The sequence below is a fragment of the Falco punctatus genome, assembly GCF_963210335.1.
Source record: "Falco punctatus genome assembly, chromosome: 7".
NCBI classification, from domain to species: Eukaryota; Metazoa; Chordata; class Aves; order Falconiformes; family Falconidae; genus Falco; species Falco punctatus.
In genome coordinates, this window is record NC_137587.1 from 62,519,019 (window position 1) to 62,541,300 (window position 22,282).

General features: G+C 49.9%; 2 protein-coding genes across 15 annotated transcripts in view; one reads left to right on the plus strand and one right to left on the minus strand.

The window, feature by feature from the left end:
* KLHL25 (kelch like family member 25) overlaps positions 1-15,214 on the plus strand; it is a 30,913-nt gene extending 15,699 nt beyond the window's left edge. Inside the window, exon 3 of the mRNA XM_080396204.1 lies at positions 2,546-15,214. The gene's annotated coding sequence lies outside the window, so the exon portion shown is untranslated. The remainder of the gene's footprint in view (positions 1-2,545) is intronic.
* The window catches only part of AKAP13 (A-kinase anchoring protein 13), a 222,469-nt gene continuing 211,375 nt past the window's right edge, over positions 11,189-22,282 (minus strand). For 10 of the 14 annotated variants that reach the window (XM_080396174.1, XM_080396186.1, XM_080396175.1 and 7 more), the window contains 5 exons: positions 21,881-21,925; positions 20,695-20,745; positions 19,862-20,311; positions 17,805-18,117; positions 11,189-16,975 (listed from right to left, as the gene is read on the minus strand). In XM_080396174.1, coding sequence (XP_080252300.1) covers positions 16,926-16,975; positions 17,805-18,117; positions 19,862-20,311; positions 20,695-20,745; positions 21,881-21,925 — 909 coding nt within the window. In that variant the 3' untranslated portion in view covers positions 11,189-16,925. The remainder of the gene's footprint in view (positions 16,976-17,804; positions 18,118-19,861; positions 20,312-20,694; positions 20,746-21,880; positions 21,926-22,282) is intronic. The other 4 variants (XM_080396180.1, XM_080396185.1, XM_080396181.1 and 1 more) reach the window with 2 other exon arrangements.

Below are 22,282 nucleotides of genomic sequence, written 5' to 3' on the forward strand. Positions count from 1 at the left end.
CTGCAACACCTATTTTAGTCTCTGTGGGACTTCTTCAAGTAGGGGCTCCCAGAAGACGGGTTGGCCAGCCTGTGCCCAGGTGCTGGTGTGCTTTGGGAGTGCGAATCCTATAGGAACTACCCTCAGCTGGAAAAGGCACAGGAGGAACCATCCAAGGTGCCCTCAGAGCAGAGCAAGCTGGGCTGGGGGGGAAGGGCCTGGGCACTCGCACCGTAGGGAGTGGTGCTTCGTACTCATGAAAAAAAGGCAACCTTCTCACCTACAGGCTGGTGAGGCTGCGTTCTTACTGGCCCTGAAACCCAAGTAATGTGTCCTTGAAAAATGTTGATCGTGGAACACCAAGCAGGCTTTTCATTTCAAGCATAAAACCGATCGGCTGGAAATGTTTCCTCGAGGGCATGGCCTTCACCCTTCCCAGCTGGAGCCGGGGCACCTTTCGGCAGAGGTCCCAGCACCCCTGCCAAGGATGCCGTGTGACATCAATTTAGTGCTTATTACCTGCAGTTAATTCCAGGGATCAAGCGTGATTAGCAATATGAAGCATGAAAGCCCAGTCTCCTCCCTCCTGTGGTGGTGTAACCACGAGGAGTTGAATTGATACAAAGGGGAAATAAAATACTGAGCACTCTGCTAATGAAGGTTCTCGTGTTTATAAACACAAGCAAAGCCTGGCCAGGAGCCCAGGGGATGATGCTGGGTGGTCTCTTGCAGTCCTGGGCAGTGACAGCGGGTGGGGATGACTCTACATCTCCTAGGAGGTGACTTTAGGCCGTACCAGGAACAGGTTCTCCAAGCTGCCTGTTCCCAAATTAAAAGTGGCTTCTCCAAACTATCCATCCTGTGTGACGCTTTCATTTTGGTGGGGCAGAGCCACAGATGGGCTCGGGCCAGAGAGAGGAGCCTCCAGCTGGGGGTTGAGACGCTCACTGGGGGTGAGGGAGCTGTAGATTGCATGGTCCAGCCTGGGAAAATGAAATGGGGAGGGGGGTCCCTGCGTCCCTCTGTGCTGCCTCCTGAGTCTCAGATGCTCCCCTGTGGTGGAGATGTCAGAGCTCCCATCTCACACCAAATATGAGCCAAACCCCTCTGCAGCCAGAGCTGGGGGTTCCCCTCCCAGTGCCTTTCAGCTCCTGCAGGATCCTCCTTGTGGCCTGGGTTGTAGGGAGCGGAGGCTGGTGGCCAGGCAGGGCTCAGGCACTCACTCCTGGGGCTCACTTCAATGCTCAGAGCCCCTTTTGTGGCTCCCACTGGAGCCCTTTGGTGGGTTTGGCTCCTGCAAGGGCTGTGGGGTGGCTCCAACAGCTGGTGCCTGCTGTTGGGTGGGTGCTGGGCGGCCAAGCTGCAGGCTTCCGAGGCTGCTCTCCCACCTAAAAGCTGAACTTTGGCTCCAAAGCTTTGGCAAAGATTTAGGCAGCACGCCGGGATCGGAACTGTCTTTTGATACCGTGGTCTCACTGAATGTTGGATCTGTTCAGGGACTTTTTCCTGACTCCTTAGTTACAGATTAGACAACAAGCCTTTTGCAAAGACAGTTTTACTGCTGCCTGGTTTGGCTTCCCTTCCACGTGGAGCAGCGCCTGGCCAGCCCTTACCTTGCAAGAAGCTGCAGGGTTTTGTTGCTGTGCATCACTCCTGACTCTGACCGCGGAGCCCCTCTTGCAGCCAGACATCTTCCCATGCAGAAGCCCCGCGTGCCTGCGAACGGCAGCCTACAAATAACCCGGCATAACCTCCCGGCTCCTAAATGCCGTAGCTCACCTGCGTGCTGCTGGGTTGGTTGCTTGCAACCTGTTACAAGCTCGCTTGTGTTGCCAGAACAAAGTCACAGCTGGTTTCTCTTGGTGGCTCCTAGGGAAATCCATTTGCATGCGTGTAACAGCGAGGCTGGATAAACAGGGACTGCAGTTTTTTTGCTGTTGCTGCTCTTTCCGAGCGGCTGGTTGTCTCTGAAGCCAGTTTATCAGGCAGCGTTGGAAGGGAGTGGCTGGCCTGGGGAGGAAAGTCGATGAAAATCAGGCTTTTCCTAACCCTGGGCAGATGGAAACATGTGCAGTCTGAGCTTGGCCTCAGACTGGATTAATCAACCCCTTGGAAATGTCAGTCATATGGGTGGTTTTGGAGGAACCTGCGGAAAAAGAGAAAAAGGGTCTTTTTGTTTTGTCTGTTCCAGTTCTTGGGCCCTCCTCCCTGCCCTAGGAAAAAAAAAAAACCCAACAAAAAAACCCAAACCACCTAAAACTTTATTTCGCTCAACTTTTCATTCCCTTGTCTCATGTCCATGGAAGTTTCTGGGCCAGCTCTGCCTGGCTCCCCAATGCTCTGAGCCCTCCCCAGCTGAACGCCCGCTCTCTCCCCTCTCCTGCAAAAGCAAAGCACACCCCAAACCCCAAACAAACCAGCTGCTTTCCACCTCCACCCTTCTCTGGGATTCGGGGTGGGGGGTCACCTCGATAGCTGCTAACGTGCCATCCCTTTTCTGGTGGTCCCCTGCGCGGGCTGAGCCGAGCATCGTGCTTGCTAATGAGATTTCTCTTTCCCTCCCCAGATGCCAGAGTCACATCCATGTCCCCCGTCTCACTGCTGGAGCCGACACAGTGACCGAATTCCCTCCCGTCCTCGCGCCCAGGACTCCGAGGAGCCTTTCACATCCCTTCCTGGCACCAGGAGTCAGAGGCACGGCCAGCCCCGCTGCCGGCGCCATGCCAGGGGGCACCAGGGCCACCCAGCCCTGCCACTGGGCACCACGTGGCGATGGCGAGGAGCCGGGAGCGCTGGCTGCTGGGCTGGGCGCAGGGGCACGGGGACGGCTCGTGGGCACCGGTGGCCTCACGGGACTGGGGGGATGGAGGCTGCATCCCTCGGCAAGCACAGCATGGGGGGGGCCGTTAGGTGCTTTTTGTTACTCGTTTGAGGGGGTTCAGAGATAGTAATATTTTTTTTTAGACACAGCAAACTTACCATTGGCAGTGCCTGCTGTTCGGGTGATTTGGAAGTTTTGTTTAAAGGCAAAATGGGTTGAGAGCACCTGGCTCTCCCCATCCTCTGGCCGCTCTGCGGAGGCGAAGGCTGTTGAAACATTAAAGTGTGGGAGCTTGGGGCAGCTGCCAGCAGCGCTGGGTACTGCAGCAAAACAGGGCAGGTGCCTTTTGTTTTGTACTTCGGGCCTTTCTATTACCCTTTTTTTTTTTCTTTCCCCTTTCCTCACTACAGCCGGTTGCGATTTGGTCGGAGGCTGGGCAGCTCCCCGCACGCAGCTGCTGGGAAGAGCGCGACGGCTCTGTTAGCGTGCCAAGGCACCGGCACTGCTGCCGAGATAGTCACCAGATAAAACCCGCTGCGTGCTTCGAGCCGCTCTTCTGAGCCGCCCGCAGTCACTGAGCAGCGCGTGGGTGAGGGCGTAATTAGTAAACGAGCAGAGGTGCAGCAGGGCAAAGCTCGCGCCTTGGAAGTGGGCATCTTGCCTCGAGCGAGGCCTCGGGGGGAAAGCCAGCGGGCTAGAGGAGCCCCTCAGGGCTGGCAGCGCGGGCTGGGGAGGGACCCCCACCCTGGGGAGGGACCCCCACCCTGGGGAGGGACCCCCTGCCCCTTCCCGCTGCACCGCACGTCCTGGCCTCCCTTGGAGAGATGTGAGCGTTGCTGGCGGCAGGGTGCCTGCCTGCCCCGGGTTGCCACGCACGCCGGCTGCCAACTGCGTTTGGGTTTATCCATGCAGGAGCTGTCAGCCCGAGTCGCTCCTCATTCATGCTGTGGCGGGAGGCACGTGGGTTTTGGCTGTTGATACAGGGGTCCGGCTCCTGACCAGCCTCTTCCAGGGCTGGCGACTGCTCAAGACTGGTCCTGCACTGCCCCAGCATCCCGCTTTCCTCCACAGCAGATCTGGTCCTGCAGATGCTCTGGGCTTGCCTTTCACCCCTGGATTAGGTTAAGCTGTAGCCTGGCCAGCTGAATGATGCAATGTGATGAAAAGCCTTGACACGGCTTCAAACAACAAAGGTCTTTTTGGAGCAGCAAGTGCCCATTGCTGCCGGGAAGAACACGCTTTGTGCCCAGCCAGTCCACGATGCTCTGAATGACGTTTATTTACATCTTCTAGTCTTTTTTTTTTATTATTTTTTATTTTTTATTTTTTCTTTCCTTCAGCTGCTTGTGAACTTTAATAAAAATGATGATCTGGGAAACCGTTTGTGTGTTTTTCACAGGAGTCTTCATTCTTCAGCAAGTTGGATTTAGGTCTAATAACAGGGCCGAGGAATAATAACAGGGTTGGCACTCGGCGGGGCGGTTCACAAACAACCTGCTAAGCAACCAGCCCAGCTGTAATTATTATTGCTTCAGCGCTTGGGAAACTGAGGCACATTGTCAAGTGCCTCGTCCAAGGGTAGTGGTAGATCTGGGAATCAAGTCCAGGGCTTCTTGTGTCCCGAGGACATCATGTGTCTCCTCCTCCATGGCTGTTCTCGCTCAGCTTGACTGTGCCATGATTTTAGCATTGCAGACTTGCAAGTTCTCCTAACACCTGCCAAATAGGTTGAGGGGGCCCAACCTAGACACAGCCGTACTCCTGCAGGGAAAGCCAGTAATTTCTAAGGAAAATGAGAAGAATTTATACTTCTGTTTTTCTGATTTGCCTTCACTTGGCTGCTGCAGCTCCCAAGAAAGGGGCCCATTGACAGGCGAGATGGGCTTTCCAGCTGGGGCTCCTGTTCACGCTTCTCCTCCGTGTGCATCTCTCCCCATCCTGGAGGAGCAGGGGACTGATCCAGCCCTGCTCTGGGAAGGTTCTGGGTTCTCCCCTGCTACGAGACCAGCAGCTCCAGCTTTGCTCGGGACTGGGAACATGAGCGCATCAGAGCAGCAAAACACGAGCTTGCACGTTCACATTTGCTTCCCCTTACTAGCAGGGCCTGCTGGGCTTGGGAAGCAAAACCACCTGTGGGTATCACGCACCGTCTCAAGGGGATTTGGAGCCTGAATTTCTGAGCTGTTAAGGAGACTGGGAACATGTCTCCTGGCCCGTGGGAGCTGGGTGGGCAGCAGCATTAGCTGATGTGAGTTGGGCAGATACAAGTGTAAAGCTCCATAGAAAAAAGCTTATTAAAGAGCCCTTTGGGAAACCAATTCAGGCTAGAAATTACTGTTTGATGAGCAGGAGAGGGAAAAAGGGAGTGTGTGAATGAAATCCCTTTCAGTTTTGTTGATTCAGGTTTTATATGGGACTCTGGGACTTTAAATACCAGCTCGGGAGGCTTTGCGACTGGCTAGCTTTGATATGAGCCATGCAAAGACCTGCTCTTTTGTATTTATTCTGGAGCTTGCCTGAAAGACAATTCAAAAGCAATCAGCAGCTGCTGTGACAGCAGCAACCTGTTGCTATGGAATTAAATGCATTGCAAAATACAAAGGTTTCTTGGTTAGCAGCAACAAAGTAAAAGGGGAGTAGGAGATGGAAACGGATGTAACAGGCAAAATAAAGCTACAGCCCAAGCGGGGCTGGGTTTTACCGGGAGGTACAGGGGAAGCAATGTAAACGTGATTTGTTTTGCTTTTTTTAAAAGCTTTTTTGCCATCTCAGCAGGTCACGCTCGGCTTTGTCTGGGAGCGAGCACTTGGGAAAGAGTCTTGTCTGGTGGCACTACAGGGGCTGTGTGTTCCCAGGCTCCCGGGAAACATGCCCACATGCTATAGCCAGCCCTCGCTGCGGGGTGTTGGAGATTGGACATCTTCCCCATGTGGTGCCCAGGAGCCTGGCACGGAGATCCCCCAGAGGTGCAGGCTCTTGCAAGGATCCGGCCCTTGCTCAGACCCAGGCATGGCAGCAAACTGCTGCCGGCAGCCCCGGGCCACCGAAGGGGCGCTTGTCCCACACCTACCTCCGCCTTGTTTTGCAGGGACCCGGTGACACCAGAGAGCTTGGCCAGGACACGGCTCGTTTCAGGCTCAGTCACGGGCTCTCTCCGCTTTGGTTCTCCAGTGCTGTAACAGCTTCTCGCCCTCTGAAAAGCATCTGGGAGGAGAGGGCAGGGAGACGGGATCGGGCAAGCAGCTAGTGGGACTGCACCTCTCCCAGACTCAGGTCTCGGGACCTCCATCCCCAGGGATCGACCATGCTGAACCTCCTCAGATGCAAAAGGCTGATACTCCTATGACTCATTTAAATTAAATTTATAGTGCCTTATTGTTTTTTAGATACACATTTTCCCAGCCTGACCCCAGCTGCCCTTGAAATAGTACTATTGTGCAGTGAAGCCCTACAGGGAATTAGCATCTGAGCTTACTCTCTCTTTGTCACCAGAGTCAATTAAAAGCAGAGTTGCTGGTGATTTAATACCTCCAGCGTCTAAGGAAGCCCCACATCCATCCAGAGGCTGGCTCTGGCGTTTTAGACACATAATTGGAGTGGAGGAGTGTTTTTTCCAGTCAACCAACATGCTTTCAAATTCATCCGTGTCTACACAGAGCACTGAAGCCTCGTGTCCTTGGCTTGTCATCTTCTGCACATTAATTAATGCCCCGGCATTGCACATTCTCCTTGTGATATGTCTCATGTCACATTGTTTTCCTATTCCCCACGCACCTTCTCCCTTGGGATAAACGCAACACGTTTTAGTCTCTGAAGAGGGTCCAGGCTCACAACCTGCCCCCTCAGGGAACGCCGCTCACAAATGAAGTTAAGAAACCACTGCCCCCAGCTCCCCACCACCAACTGGAAATTTTAACTGGGCCCAATCCCTCTCCCCCCAGTGCAGAGCCGGAGCTCAGTACCCTCCAGGTACGGGCAGCACTGCTGGTGTCCCCAGGATGGGAGCCTGCAGCAGGGGCTCCTGGTGGGGGTGAACAGCAGAGGCTGAGATCATTTATTCTTCCTTCCTTACAATCTCTCTTTTCTTTCCGTCTCACCATCTCCTTATTTAACATCATTGGCTGTTGTGCAAAGCCATCAACCCTGTTTGCAGCAGCGTGACCTACTTTACCGGGTCGTTCTGACTTCCTCACTGAAATCCCAAGCTCAGGGCCCACCCAGGCCATTCAGCGTTTCTCAGCTGAATAGCAAATCCAATTAGGTGGAAGAAAGCCTGGCTTTCACGCTGTCAGCGCCTGGACATCTCACTTCCCGCTCCCCAGCACACGCTGCACCACTGATGGCCGCGTCTCAGAGACACAGCGGACAAGGACCCCTCTGTGCAGCCCTCTTCCATGTGAAGATGGGGGAAGAGCCCAAGAAGACTCACCCTGGCTATCTGACGTGTCCTTTCATTCCTTCTGACAGCCCCCGGGGACCACAGAGCTCAGGAATCAAATGATGTGTGTTTTTTTCAGTTCTGGCTCTCTTGGGAAGCCCTCCCCTCCCAGCTGAGGCTGGAGGAACGGTCCAGGGCCATGCCAGGACGGCACAACTTGTGCTTCTTGAAAGGCTGCTGGCAATCTCAGCCGGGACATGATTTACTGACCGATAGAAAGTCCCGTCTCTCGGTCCCGGCATCACACCTAACCCCAGCCCTGCAGCTCCATCCAGAGAAAACATTGAAATTCTGCCCTTTGCTGCTCCCCTCACTCGCTTTGTCCCCCCCAGCAGGGCTCCTTGTCCCTACAGCCACCAGCAGGCAGCCAGTCCCCAGGACGCTGGCTTTGCTCCGTCCTGGGGGACAGCCGTGTATTAAAAGGGATGAGTAGAAACAAAACAAGGAGAAAAAAACCTCAAAGTCCGCCAGGAAAAGCTCTTTTGTTTTCTAACTGCCCGGCTGGGTAGGAGGGACGGACGCCCCCTGCCCTGATGCGAGCCCAGCAGTGCCGGGTGCCCAGCCGCCCGGCTCCCCAGCAGGTGCAGGGAGGTGGGTAACCCCCTGCTCCATTTCTGGGTCACCGTCTGGAGGAATTACACACGCACACCCCAACAGGAGCTGCTTCCCTCCCACAGCCGCTCCTCTGCGCCCAGCCAAGCACCCGCCGCCCCCCGGCCCCCTCCCCTGCCCACGCTGCCGCCTTGCTGGGCTCACGGCTGCTCCGGGCCTTCCCACAGGGCTCTGCTAATGACTCACTGCTCCTGCTTGGCTCTAATTAGGCTCCTGTCTAATTAGGCTCACTGGAAAGATGCAGCCAGTGAGAAGCAGCTCTTTGGTGGAAGGATAGGGGAAAGAAAGAGCGTCTGGAGACGCCAAGCGCCGGAGGGAAAGACGCCAGGCTGCGGCGAGAGGTCAGGGGGTATCGGGAGTTGCCAGCTAACCTACATCTGCGCAGGGGATGGACCATAAAGAAAGGAGAGAGCAAAGGGGCCTAAACAAACCCTGCCAGGGACTCTCCTGGGGCTCAGCCCTGCCCCTCTGGGGAAATAAACCTTGGCTCCATCCTACTGGGAACGCCTGGCTGAGGTGCTGGGATGTCATCCACCCAAAAGCGAAGGTTGCTGTTTATAGCCCTGTTGGAAAAAAAAGAATATTGACATGCAAAGGAGCCCCAGGATACAGGGAGAGCGGGACAGGGCTGTGCAGGCAGTGGGAGCTCGTCCTGAACCTGAGCATCCTCCCCTGAGCCACGTTGGAACAGAGGGCAGGAGAGAGGCTCTGGAGGAAAGCCTCATTCAAGGGGTATCTCAAGAGGTGTGAAAAATAGCTTTTGGGAGGACACGAGGGACACGAGACACGGGGTCTGCTCATCCCTGCGAAGGCTAGGGGTGCTCACATGTACAGGCTCTCCTATCGGTTGCTAGTATCAAACATTATTTTCCCCTCAATCCAAACATATTCCAACCCCAAACAAATCAACACGTTTGCAGCGTTTAACATCCCTCTAATGAACAAAATCCAGGTGCCTGCAACAGCAAAGGTAAGTCATTCCTTTACCATTCACCTTGTATCTGATCACAGGGCATCTCACTCACTGAACTAATTAGGGTTTTGCCTTCCCTTCTTAATAAAACCCGCATGAATGAGCCACCTGCCTGCAAGCCCCAGCCCAGCTCGCACCTGTGTCCTCCCAGACCTCCAGTTTCTCACCCTGCAGCCAGCGTTGGGACTGAACCCAGCACGGGCAGGAAAGGGGAAACGCAGATAACACAACTGTTGAAGGTGTCACTAAACTGTATCTCCAGAGAGCCTCTCCTGCGCCTCTCCATGCTCCTTTTGGTGTCTCGTCCAAGTGTAAAGATCCTTTAGAACCGCTTTTAGGTAAAGGTGCCAGTGAAAATCCTACCACATCCAGATGACCCACCACACAGCCCTGCAGAGATTTTTGCTGGAACCTTAGCAGCTAAGGAAAAGCTGGGGTTGGGTAAGAAACTTGGGATGCTCAGAAAAACATCGCTGCTACTCAGGGACCATCTAAAATAATTGACCCATGTGGTCTGGGGAGAACATTCATTTCAACATCTTACCTGTGCCGTGACAGCTCAGAGCACGGACTGCAGATGAAGTTGTGGAAAGCTGGTGTAGGTGGCCTGGAGCTGTGGGGTTGTTTCCTCTTCTGGCAAAGACAATTTGCATTGCATGCCAGGCCCCGCTCTGGCCTACGGAAACAGGGGTGCTTCGGTTGGTGCTGTGTGGGACCAGAGAAGCACATGCTGCCTGCTTTGCTCTGCACCTTTCCCTGCCCGGAGTTTGATTCCACAAGAATCCGATTTACTACACGTGATTTGTCATCAGTAAACGTGCTCTTCCTCCTCCCGTGGCCAACGCCGGTGATGCCGTAGCAGCCTGGTGAACCAGTGCTGCCAGCAGTAGCAGCTCACAGCGCCAGCAGCAGCCGTTGCTCCACCGCAGCAATGCAAAGGCTTGGGGTAACCCAGGCAGTGCTTTTGTTCGGCATCCAGCTTGCAGAGCCAAGAGGGGCCACAGGAAAACGTGCTCTTTAAACACCACACACAGGAGCCGACGGTTCGGCAAAAGCTTTTATTTGCTTGGGTAAATAGGCGAGCTGGGACGAATGGGAGTGCAAATAAAATGAGGACTACTGACCAGCCGTGGAGATAAAGGCACTCTTTCATCTCCTGTCTCACACACCCAGGGAGCTGCCCATCTCGCAGCGAGTGCTGCGTGACAGGGCATAGGCTTGGGCTCACTGGGTTTTAGAACAGCACAGGCAGCGCAGATGTGAGGAGAGGGGAAAATACGTGCGTGCGCCGCACTGCAGGCGAACAGCGCGCAGGAGGGCGGGTTGGCATTTCCTAGCGCCTGTTAAACAACCCAACGCTGCCAAGCAGTGCTCACGGCGACAACCTGGAGGCTTTGATCAATGCAACTGATTCTCCTCAGGCATCCTCTCTCCTTCTGTATCTCACCTCTAAAGACAAGTGAAATAATAGATGTAAAATGAAGCAATGCCTCTGCCTCAAAATCAATACGCAGAGGATGAAGGGGGCAGGTCTCGCTGCTCTTTCCACCTGGGGAGAAGACGCTTCAGTCCTGTGCAGGACCCGCGGCACAAGGGCAGCTGTGATTGCTTTTATAGGTAAAAGAAATAATGGTGGAGAAACTCCAGCCATCGTGGTCTTCTGTGCTGGCTCCTCATCGTGCTGTGGAGCAAACTCTGCTTTGGCTCTGTACTTTTGGCACCCTCCTCTGCCTGGACCGATGCCTGCAGGCACTGAGAACACCACGTACCTTCATCTCCCCAGGGGAGAGGAACCACCTGGACGCTGGCTACAGCTTTTCTGCTGGGCCTCCTCTTGCAGGGGATGTGGAAATACGTAAAGCACACTGCACTGTGGGTGCAGACATCCCTCCTCTCTTCATCCCTGTCCCTGTGATGGGACGTGGCATCTCTAGTTCTCTCAGCCAAATGAGATAAATCCCCCGTGTCCCGGATTTGCTGAAGACGCAGAGCTATTTTAGCAGGTTGCAGAAACTCTACGCTGCAAGACAGCACACGCAGCCACCAGACTGCCATTTATCTCAGCTTACGGAGCTGAAGTGGCTGAGATAGCAGCTGTGACACTTCCTCTTGTACTATGATGAAAAGCCCTGTGTGTGGCAGGGAAGAACAACCCAAGGAGCTGAATATCGTTACGGCCATATGCCCTTCAGCAAAATGCAAATCTTCTAAGAGAAGGAAAACAAGTTAAAGGGTCCAATGGGTACAGACTGGAATCTGGATGATAAAAGCAATGCAAACATTTGATTACAGGTTAGGGCTACATCGATGCAAAAGGGTCAACAGCAGAAATACCAAAGGTGTGGAAATAAATTGTGCAGAAAACTCAGACTTAAAATCAGATTTATTTAGAGGAAAAATGACTTTACAAGAGGTTGATGCTGATAACTAAAAAGGAAGATAAATAAAAGCTTGTTACAAAACCTAATGGCTTCTGGCAAGTCACAGAAAAACTGAAGAATTTTACAGTCAATAACCTGCTCACTTTTTACATAATTACAAATTAACATACAGCAATTAGGTTTTACCCTCTTTTTTAAAAAATTCTTTTTTTCAACTTTTTTTAAACTTTTAACGGGTTCAACATGAAAATGCAAAGCATTTTTTTTTTTTTTTTTTTAAGAAACAAACCAAAAGCAGAGGTATATCAGGTTATTATAATACACCTCCTCAATGCTCTGGGAATTACTCAAGTGCATTCTGTATTAGTACAAAATAAACACCAAGCTAAAATTTAACCATAGGCGAACTGAACTGGACATAGATTTTTATTTTTTTTTTTCTTTTTGAGTCAGTGTTTAATATCAATAAAGAAAATAGTAAAATATTTCAGAGCATGGAAAGGATGGATACCTATAGACAGCTTAAATACATACGAAGCTTATAGCTGTATGCAAAGCAGTGAATGTTATCCTGTTCCCCCCTCCCCCCAGGCAATGGAAGCTGAATATATTTGGGCAAAGCATCAGTGTCAGTGAAATGCGTGTGGAAAGAAAGGGTCCTGAAAATGCAGGTGGGAAAGGAGCTAGCATTGTGCTTCCCATCACTGAAGAGCATGAGGTGCATGAGATTAAGCCAGTTCAGCTCACCTATCTTTAAAACTTAGCTGCATCACCGGATCAAGAATCATCGACTGCTGCCCCTTCTGACAAACGAAGCAAGAGATATGAGCAGCAGGGGAGATTTTTTTATTTAAAAGAGTGCCTTAAATTATGTAAATTCCCAAACCTGGCCAGCAGGCAGAAAAATTTCCAGAGTTCTGGTTAACAAGGAATGTTTTGTGGGATTTTAGCAGATATTCTTTTGTGCCCCCCACCCAGTCCTCCCTTGCCCCATGCCACAGATACCCTAGACTCCTTGGGATTTGGCACCTGATGAACCTCTTCTGACTCAGCGGCATTCGGAACGACTGGATCTGGGTGTTTCAGCAACAGCTTTGTGATACCCTAGTGCCTCAAGGAAGGTGCAAAGATGATTGGACTCTACAGATGCTCTTGCCTTTGAAAGGCAGTACAAACCCACACAAGCTAATGGCATTACTGTGCTTCTCAGCAGTGGTCAAACTTCAAGAGCAAAGAGAAAAGTCCACCCTCAGTGGTGGTGAGAGCTCCTGCCCCAGGGATGGCATCTAGAAGGTCTCCCAATGGCCTGGACAGTATATAACTTAGTGCACGGGAAGGGCCTCACTTTACTTATTTGGCTGCATCCTCCCACACCTCCTTCGCTCTGGGTTTCTCCAAGGAAAAGTGGGCAAACCGCTGGCAGGACTGCTTCCCAACTGGCAGCAGTACCTGCTGTGAGGTGTGAGGAAGGTGATGGTGATGCCAGCATGGGCTCTCCCAGGGGATATACCTGAGCCATCATAAGCCAATTCTCTGGTCCTGCCACTCACCCAGTCTGCAGTGGGACTGTAGTCAGATTCACACCCACTTTGGTCTAAAAATAATACAAAAAGCTTGGCCCTTCCTCTCCTCCCAGGGTAAAGCCAAACCCAACCAGCAATGTCTACTCACAGCTCAGATTTTGCTGGGGATGCAGAGAGGGGAGCAATGGCAAAGCTGATTGTCTCCACATAACCAAAATAAAAAGGGACAAGGCCAGTTCCATTTAAAGTGCTTTATGGCATCAAATTGACATCAAGTTACATGTTGAGATGATCACTTCATTTAAAAGAAGCTAAGGCCAACCTCACATGACTCCATCAAGTCTCACACTGTTTGCTAGAGCTACTCTCTGTCACCAGGGTATTCTGGCACCCCCAGCTAACACTGACCACTGCTGTACTTCATCTGAGCCCACGCTCCCACTTCCCTGGTTGTTGAAGCCCCTTTCTGTTGGGCAGTGATAAAAGAACAGGCAAAGAAAAGTGCAAGGAAAGAAAGTCTGATTTTTCCCCTCTATGAAACACTAGCACAGAAAGGCTCCACGAGCCCTAGCAGGGTCCTCTTCTCCCTCCAACAATACGGGCTTTGCACAGACATTTTGTAATATGCCCTGTGTCCCAGGAACCTACGCCAAACAGGGTGGTTTGGGTGCTCCAAACGGGATCAAGTGGCTGGCTATGGGAACCAGCTACAGCACCAGGCTGGGCTGAAGAAATAACATGCTTTCAACAACTGCAGGATGGATGCCAGGCATGGAACTGGAGCAAACACAATTTCAAGGCCAGGAAGAGAAAAGGCTTTGGTGATGCAAAGCTGGGACCATACGCTAGCAGACAACCTTAGGCAACCTGCAGGGATCAGAGTGGGAATCTGGCTCTGGGAACCTATGCCAAGTCTTTCCAAAGAAAACCTGAGAGGAGAAAAATAAAAGGCTGAAGACATAAAAACAAGCCCTTGCCTTCCTAAAGGTGAAACAAGGAGGAAGCAGTGTGGGAGGAAAGGCTTCATTCCAAAAAAGTGAATCATACAGTAACATACAACCTCCAGGGACAAAGGTCTGTCCACCAGAAATTAAAACACAAGCAGCTTTGATACACAGTATCCCTGGTCCGTATGTTTCTGACTCACACCCATGGTTTCTGTGACAAGGAACCATGAGGACATTAGGAGATCACTTAGCATGTACTATTTTCACTTAGGGCACTGAACACTTTTTTTGATTTGCACAGATCAGAAGAGATGGTCAAGCCAGGCAGAGACTCAGCCCTGCTGCCCTGGGTCATGCCTTTTGATACCCTTCTCAGAGCCATGGGACACTCCTGTGTCGTGAATTCAAGATGCGCTGGGACTGGGGAAAACACAGCAGGATAAAAAGAAAAGCTCATACTGGCACAGGCTATTACAGACTGAGGGGAACTTTCAGAAGTACCGGGGATCTCATCTCTGTTTACACAACAGTACATGAGCCATGCACTGCTTTGGTTTCCAAAAAATTCAGCTTGGCACATTCATTTTTGCAGATGTATAAATAGCAGAGCAGAAGGTATTTTCTGAAGCTGGTGGGTTTGTCATGAAAAAGGTAACACCAGCACATGCCTCCTTCAGCTCCCTTCAGGTTCAGGAGAAGAGCTGCCTGTATCTCCCTAGAGAAGCGACTGAACCCTCACATCACTGCAAGATGCTCCATGCTTTGCTTTTTCTTTTGCCTCCAAGAGGTATGAGAAAACCTAAACAAAATATTTAAACAAAGAAACTAACTGATAGGAGTCGTCTTGTCTGAAGTCACTGCTTCTTTCTCCAGAATTTTTTTTGGCCCAAAGATGTTCTGCCTTAAAGAAAGCTCTCAGCTGAAACTGTGTAACTCTGGCCATGGCATGGGCTGCAAAGCAGCACTGCCCAAACCCTGGTTTTGCAGGAACCAGGGAGATAACATTTGGTTTACCAATTTCTTGATAAGAAAACAAAAAAACCAAAAAAAGGGGGGGGGGGGGGGGGGAATAAAAAAACCAAACCACCTCTCAAACCCCTAAACAAAAGCAAAACTAAAAAGAAATAAAAAAATAAAACCAAGTAAACTTCTTTTAAAAAAGAACTCTTTCAAATAAACAGAAAGATAAATATTTTTGCAAGCCCTGCTTGCAATTAAGAACAAGCACCAAATAATACTTAAAAAATCAAAATAAAAATAAATCTCAAACCTTTTTCCTTTCTTCCCGTTTTTTTTTTTTTCCTTTTCCCGAGTCTTAAACATTTAGAGAGCTTCAAAAGCAAGCAGGCGGTTTAGGATTCCTGCACTGACCAAGACAGACCAGTCTACGTATCCACCTCACCATCAATGCTGCTGATACTCATCAGCACTGAACTCTGAAAACTGCTGCAGGTTACTAGCTTGTGAGAAGCCAGAGAGCAAATTGAAACCAAACAATAGTGCAAGAAGAGAAATATATATATATATATATTTTTTTTTTTTTAAAGAAAAACTGGTAGGAAAGGAAATGCACTTGACAGCTTCAAACTCTGAGCAAACCCTTGAGCTATTTTGAAGCTGATAGCGTCTCGTAACCATTTACAAATCCACTCAGGTAATTCCCCTGAGAGGGTCTGGAAGAACAATAATTTTGGAAAAAAGTTTGGCTCACTGCATTTCTCTTCCCCCATGGAACACATCCCTGTATTTAACAGCTGCACAAACACCTGGCAGTCAGCACAGGGAGAGCCACCCTCAGACATTCCCCTTCTGCTGACGGTGACATGGGATGCATGGACACTTTCACCCTAGAGCCCATGGTGCTGGAAATGGACCTGCCACGCTGGACCTTTGGACCTGTCCCACAGTGGTTTTGTCCATGAGAATATATCTTCTCCCCAGAAATTGTTAATAAGTGCACGGTATTTTACAGGCATAGGGACTAGGGGCCACCTCTTTGGAGTTTGCTCTGCTCACAGCACTCAGTCCCCTGACCTGTGATGCTTCACTGAAGTGCTCTGAAATTGCTGTTGTCTCATTTTACCTTATAAATGAGCAAGGGAAGCTGACGAAACCCAGAGAAAAAGAAGCCCAACAGTAACACAAAACTCAGGGGAAGAAAAATAGAAACAACAGAACAAAGGTCCCTAAAAGCAGATTTTCAGCCATCTCTCCAGTAACTCATCAGGCTTGTAATGAAGGGATGTCAAATGCAACTGGAGAACTATATTCTGGCAAAAAAACCCCAAACAAACCAAAAAAACAAACCCAAAACAAACCACTTTACTAAGGGGATGGGCAGGAGTGAGCTGGAGCTCAAAAGAGACTGGGTAAAAAAAGTTGCTTGAGAGTTGCTCCCACTTCAACACTGTCTGTTCTGGCTTCCTGGGATTGCCTTACAAGCTACCATATTTCTCTTTTCTGCATTGTTTAAAATATACTTAAAGACATTCTGCTTGTTTCTGGAAACAGTCTGACAGTTAAATCCTCTGTCCCATGGAAATCTTTCAGAATTACTTTAGATTTTGGTTTTTTCCTCTGAACTTTTGTTTTGAACGCTATTACTGCTTCCTGGTGTAAGGTACCTTTCCGAAACCAGTCTATATACCATGAGCACAAAAGGGGTGTGCAAGTCAATGGCATTACAATCGGAGCAGTAAGGGCAAGATATTTAATATCTACATGCTCCCTGAAAGTCATCAGGTATCATCTATCCCCATGGGCCGAGCTAAGCTTGGCTGTACAGACTGTAAGCATATCCCAGTGGATACATAGATACATATATGTATATATACAGTATATCTATATATGCCAGTGTGTTCGCACCATTTGTAGAGTCCTAATCTTTTGCTAAATGCTTGGTTTTGGTTATGTTCCCCAGAAAAGGGGAATTTGAAGGCACAGACCCCTTAAGGCTATGTTCTCTCATCCTTTAGCAGTAAGAAGAGACAGAAAACATCTATCCCAATCCATTTAACCCAAGGTTTGCACAGAGCGGTGGTACTATTTGCCGTGCCGTCAAGCCTCCGTGGTGAGATTTCAGCAAAACCACAGGAGAGAGGCCTTTTCCCACCACTTAACAGACTTCATAACATGTTTTACTTAAAACCTCCAGATGCTTGTCAGATGCAGGCACCAGCAGCGTGCTGTAGAGCAGGCAGGGAGATGTCCACTGTACCAATGCCGAGAGTGACCGATGGAACTGTCCATGCTCAGCAGAAGATCTCCTCGCCCTCTGGAGGTGCTTCTGACGAGTGAGAATCTGCAGCACAAAAACCAGGTGGGAATCATTACGGGAATACAGAAATACACCAGGCAAAGTGGGACTCCACGTGCACGGAAACCCCACTGTCTGCCAAATGCACGGGGTGCTTTAAAAGATGTGCAGTTCCCTTAAGAGCTACCATGAAATTACATCTTGTAATTGGTGAGCTTTCCTGTGCCCAAATTGGAAAACATCAGTGACTTCTGAATGGATGAAGCCGGTCATCTGAGGGCGTGAGATCAAATTTCATGTGGGTCAGAGGTTTGAGGTGCAGAATTGAGTCCTAAGGGGATGCAAAACTACCAGAGAAAAAAAAATGCGTGCTTTTTTTCAGATCAAGAGACAAGATAGACTGGCTTGAGGGGAAGGGAGAGGCCACCAGAAGGGCTGCGGGTATCGCTTCCAAACTACAACAGAGTTAAAGCAGACAGCACTGCCACAGGGGCTGCAACAGCCAGGAGCATCCCAGCCGCAGCTCCAGAAAGCACATACACTGAAGCAGGACATTTTCTATCTCAAAGCAGAGCAAGCTGAAAAATAAATGGAGAATCCAGCCCATGGAGGCTGCTCAGGATAGGAGAGGGAAGGGAAGAAGCAGGGAGCAGAGTGGGTCCCTCTGACAACCCCAGGTGCTGTAGAACAGGCAGAAAACCCCAAAGAAGATCACTCCAAGCTGGGAACTCCACTCATCCACCTGATCTTCTCCATCCCTGTGTTACCATCCACATTCAAAGCTAGATTTTATGGCTTCCACAGGTTCACTGGCTGGAGGGAAAAGCCAGCTCACCAACGCGAAAACACACCTATGACGTTCCCCGACACTCACCAGATTGTTGGGAGCGATGTCCCCTGCCCTTTTTCTTCTTTTCCTTCTTCTCCTTTGGTTTGGCTAAACTGAAGAGGCGGGTAGGCATCTGGGAATGTTCCTCAGCTGCCTTGTTAGTCTGGTTTGTTGTGCTAAGCAAATGGAAAGTGCTTTTCTCTTTGTGTGTCCTTGAAAGACTGTTCCTTTTGGGGGAGACAGACAGTTCTGCATCAAAGTGCCCTTGTTTAGGAAGGGAAGGGCTCTTTTGCTTGGACGAGTCATCGATGCTGCACTGGGAAGGGACTCTTGCGAGTTTCTCATGTAGATTTGAAACCTATAAAGGAAAAGAGAAGTGTTTCATTGGGGCATGAAAAAGGCTAGCAGAGAACCTGGATAGGAAAGGTGTGTCCCAGACCACTCAGAGGTTATTCTTGTCATCTATCCAGACCATTCACCAGCTAAAAAAGTGGTGCTCATCCAAGCAAAGCAATGAGAGAAGCCCTCTTTGTTTAAGATGAAAAAACAAGGCATATAAAGAGTAATGCTCCGGTATCTTTTGCTCCTACATGTACTATGCTATGTATCAACAAGCCAAGGGCAAATATTCTCTAAGATCTCAATACCAAGACTCACCCTGCATCATTCGCGCACACAGATGGTGGCAGAAGGCCAAGGAGAAGTGTGCCTCTCTGGGAGGGAAAGCCAGCACACAGCACTGGAGCGGCATGTGTCAAAGGAAGCCTTCCCAAGCAAAAGATGAAAGCAAAAAAAAATTTCCTGATTTTTTTTTTCCCCTAACGGCTGTCTCAGGATGTAATTGAGCCTGCACATTCAAAGGCAAGATCAAAACAACAGCTCAACAAAGCCTCACCGAACCCTCTATTAATAGCTCTGAAATGTCAGTAAGATACCTGCCTTGAAAAGGTGCTTCCTTCTAATCCCCCAGGCCTCGCAGTTATTTTACCTCTCAGCTTCTTTTATAGCATCCATGCCCCTTGCGTGTCGACATGTGCTCGACGCTGGAACAGCTTTACTGTGTGCTCAGAAAACTTCTGGCCTGATCAGGAACTGGGGTTGGAGGGAGCAAGCCCTCCTCTAATGATTTGCTTTTCAGAGCACACTGCTGAGCTCTGCAATTAGCCCATTCAGGCACCCAAAATAATTTCCATTCTGCAATCCAACGTTTATAAACTAATTTTGCTACAGCTCTAAGCAAATTACATTCAGAATTAGTGAATTACAAACAAGCAAATGATCAACAACAGGCTTAAGGATCAAATTCAGCCCATGTTTTGCCAATGGATGCTTGTTCTCCTCAGCCAGACTGATGCAGTTGTAAAAAAATAAACCCCAGCTTGCTGAAAAATGCCCAGAGCAGAATCAGCATGTGGGCTTTTCTTTCTGGTTGTGGGCAGCCAGACACCAGAAGCCTCATGCAGCAGAGCCGGGGACCTTTGCTGACCGAGCCATGGCCAGGCTGCAGGTGCCCAGTCACTTTAGGACAATGCACATCTCTTTGCTGGACATCAAGAACGCTTCTGGAGATGGATGTAAGCGTGCAAACAGCCTTCCTCTGCAGTGTGGCTGGAGGGTGCAGGTAACTCACAATGCTCAGGTGGTTTCTGAGAAGGACATCTCATCTGCCTGACTGCTGCCCAGAATTCAGCCTCCATGAGGTGAAGGCCAATGTCAAAGGCAGTATCAACCTCCTGGGATTGTCTAGGGCATCCCTCTGTGAGCCAGCCACCTCTGCTCTGCTGTCCACCAACACACGGCACAGAAAAGCGGGCAGAGCTCAGACTGTTGTTACCACCTGCTGCTCAGGACCACCTGCCAGGCATCCTGAATAACCATGTTACATCAACACCGGCAATGCCTCAGGAGCTCTGGAGGTGCAGGAAACACAGCTCTGAATGTCACATGTAAGCAAAGAGCCAGTTTTAAATGCCAGGCCCTGCACATCTGGGGCTGGGCTGGCATCAGTCTATCACTGCTGGCATGCAGCTGGCCCAGGAGCCAGCCGGGACCTCCCTGCAGCGCACAGCTTCCTCAGCAGCCTGGCCATTGGCATCATTTACCTGGTTGCGGTCAGACTCCTGCCGCATTTGAGCAAATCGCTCCACATCTTGCTTGAACTGCACCTTCTCCCTCTCCAGCTGCTTCTGCGCTGTGCGAAGCCTCTCCAGGTCAAGCTGGTAGGAGGCCTTCTTCACCTGCAGCTCTTCTCGCTCCCGCTCCAGATCCTGCCACCCTCTCTGGACCTGCTCCTCTCGCTGGGCCAGGTGGGCCTCCTGCTCTGCCAGCTCCTTTTCCCGGACTTCCCACTCCTTCTCTCTCCTCCGTCTCTCCTCCTGGTGCTGTATCTGCTGCTTCTTCAGGTTGGCCAGCTCCTGGCGCTGCTTCTCCAGGTTGCGCTGCTTCTCCTGCTCCAGCAGTGAGGTTGGCCGGAAGAAGCTTCGGGTCAGAGCCCTCTCACTCAAAGCCAGCTTCTGGTCCTCGATGTAGGTGTCCTGCTGCAGCACAACACCCTAGGAGAGAGGAGGACAAATCACTGCAGCACCCTCTCCACAGAGAGAGGCTCCATACCTGAAAACCTCAGGGTGCTGTATTGAACCCCTTCTCCCATGAAATTCGGAACTCAGCACTGCTGCCTCACAGCCGAGCTACCAGAGGATGCTGGCAGAGCATCTCCTGCAGCAGCTCCTCAAATTCAGGCAAGCACTGGTTCACTTAGGCACCAGCTCATTCCTAGAACCTGCTGGCACACTGCCTGCAAGCCAGCAGCAGGTTATTGAGCCATGCACAGATGTGACAGGCGAAGGGGAAGGGGAGATGGGGGGCTGTTACTGGCTGGCAGGATGCGCGGTTTGGGCAAGCAGCATGCAAAAGCGGGATGAACGGCCAAGCCTACCTGCAAAGCACTGAGCAGCTTATGGAGGCTGGTAATGGTTTGGAGGACCTGCTGCGAGAAAACAAAAGCATTGCTATTAGATCTCACTGGGTGCCAGGGTATGCATAAAGCACCCTCCTTTTCCACTGTGATCCACTGGTGGGTCTGACAAGCTGTACCACCATCCTTCTACACTTTCCTGTTTCTCACTCTTCACTTGCCATGACTGTGTCACCCCCCAGTACACAAATATATCCTTTGGACATCTCTCAGAGGTGCCTGGCATCATCTTCCTCACTTTCCTAGCCGTCAGTGTGGCAGGGGAGGAACCATCTGCAGAAACATCAAATGGCACAGACCTCATGGGAACTCCCGGGTTGTCTCTGCAAACCATTTCCCACAGCATCAGCTTGCTCAAGAACAAGTAGAGTAATTGGGATGAAACCTCACAGTTCACTTAAAAATTGCAGGGAAAAAACAAGAAATCTTAAAATTAATGTGGACTATTTGTAGTCTCTCACCCCCTCACTGACCCACACAAGTCTCACTGTCATTAGACAGAAAAGCTGGAATACAGCAGGCACACAACTACAGCAGGCGGGTTCGTGGAGGCTCCCTGAAAATACAGGTAGTTGCGAACACATCATGCATCAATACATAACAAACTACTCTGGAGCACTGCAATATCCCTAAATATATTTTTAGCCTAGCTAAAAATTTCTCTGAATGTCTCATATCCTACAATTACTTTTAAGAAGAAAAACTACCACGGTATCCGCAATAGAAGTATTAAGAGAACTGCTTCTCATTCTGCCATTAATGCTAATTGGGAGTTATGAATGTGTATCAAAGGGAGAATAGAAATCCAATTGCCCCAATTCACTGCACCTGCAACATAAAATTAAACTCCCTCTGTCTGCAGATGTACAATAAATACAGCCCTGCGCATCCTAGTGGTAATTAACCCTTGCTGCCTATAATCAGCAGATATCATCCTGCTGGCAAGCAGATGACAATCAGTGAATTCCCTGTCTGAACATCCAAGGTTAAACAAATAAATGACACAGTGGGTTTAGCTTAATGTATTTAAAAGCCTACATGCGCTTCAGCAAATGAAATGTATTTTCTTCTGCATTATCACCTATTGAGACAAATTCACTTGCCACTTAAATGAAGGAAACAGCTGAGCAATGGAATCAATTCTTACCTCGTTATTCCTTTTCAACATGAACATCAGATTAGCATTTCCACCCTATCAAAAGATCACAGATTTAATATGAGGACAATGAGAAATCACAGCAAATGTGTTCTGAAGCTGAACTAACGACAGACCGATTAAACTCCCCCCTCTCTGTCTTCCATTCTGGGAGAATTCATGCATGTTTTTTAGGCAAGTTAAAATCATATAAAATAAAATGTTAATTAGGTATCATTTTGCAGTTATATGATGGATCGATCCACAGCAAGAATAGGTGCAAGGTTATAGTTGACCTTATAATTTTAATAACGATGCATAATTAAACACATGCTTTAGCTGATCTGCAGACAGATGGCAGATAACCTGTGTCACAAAGGAATACAACTGATCTGCACTGGTTTTCAAGTCAGG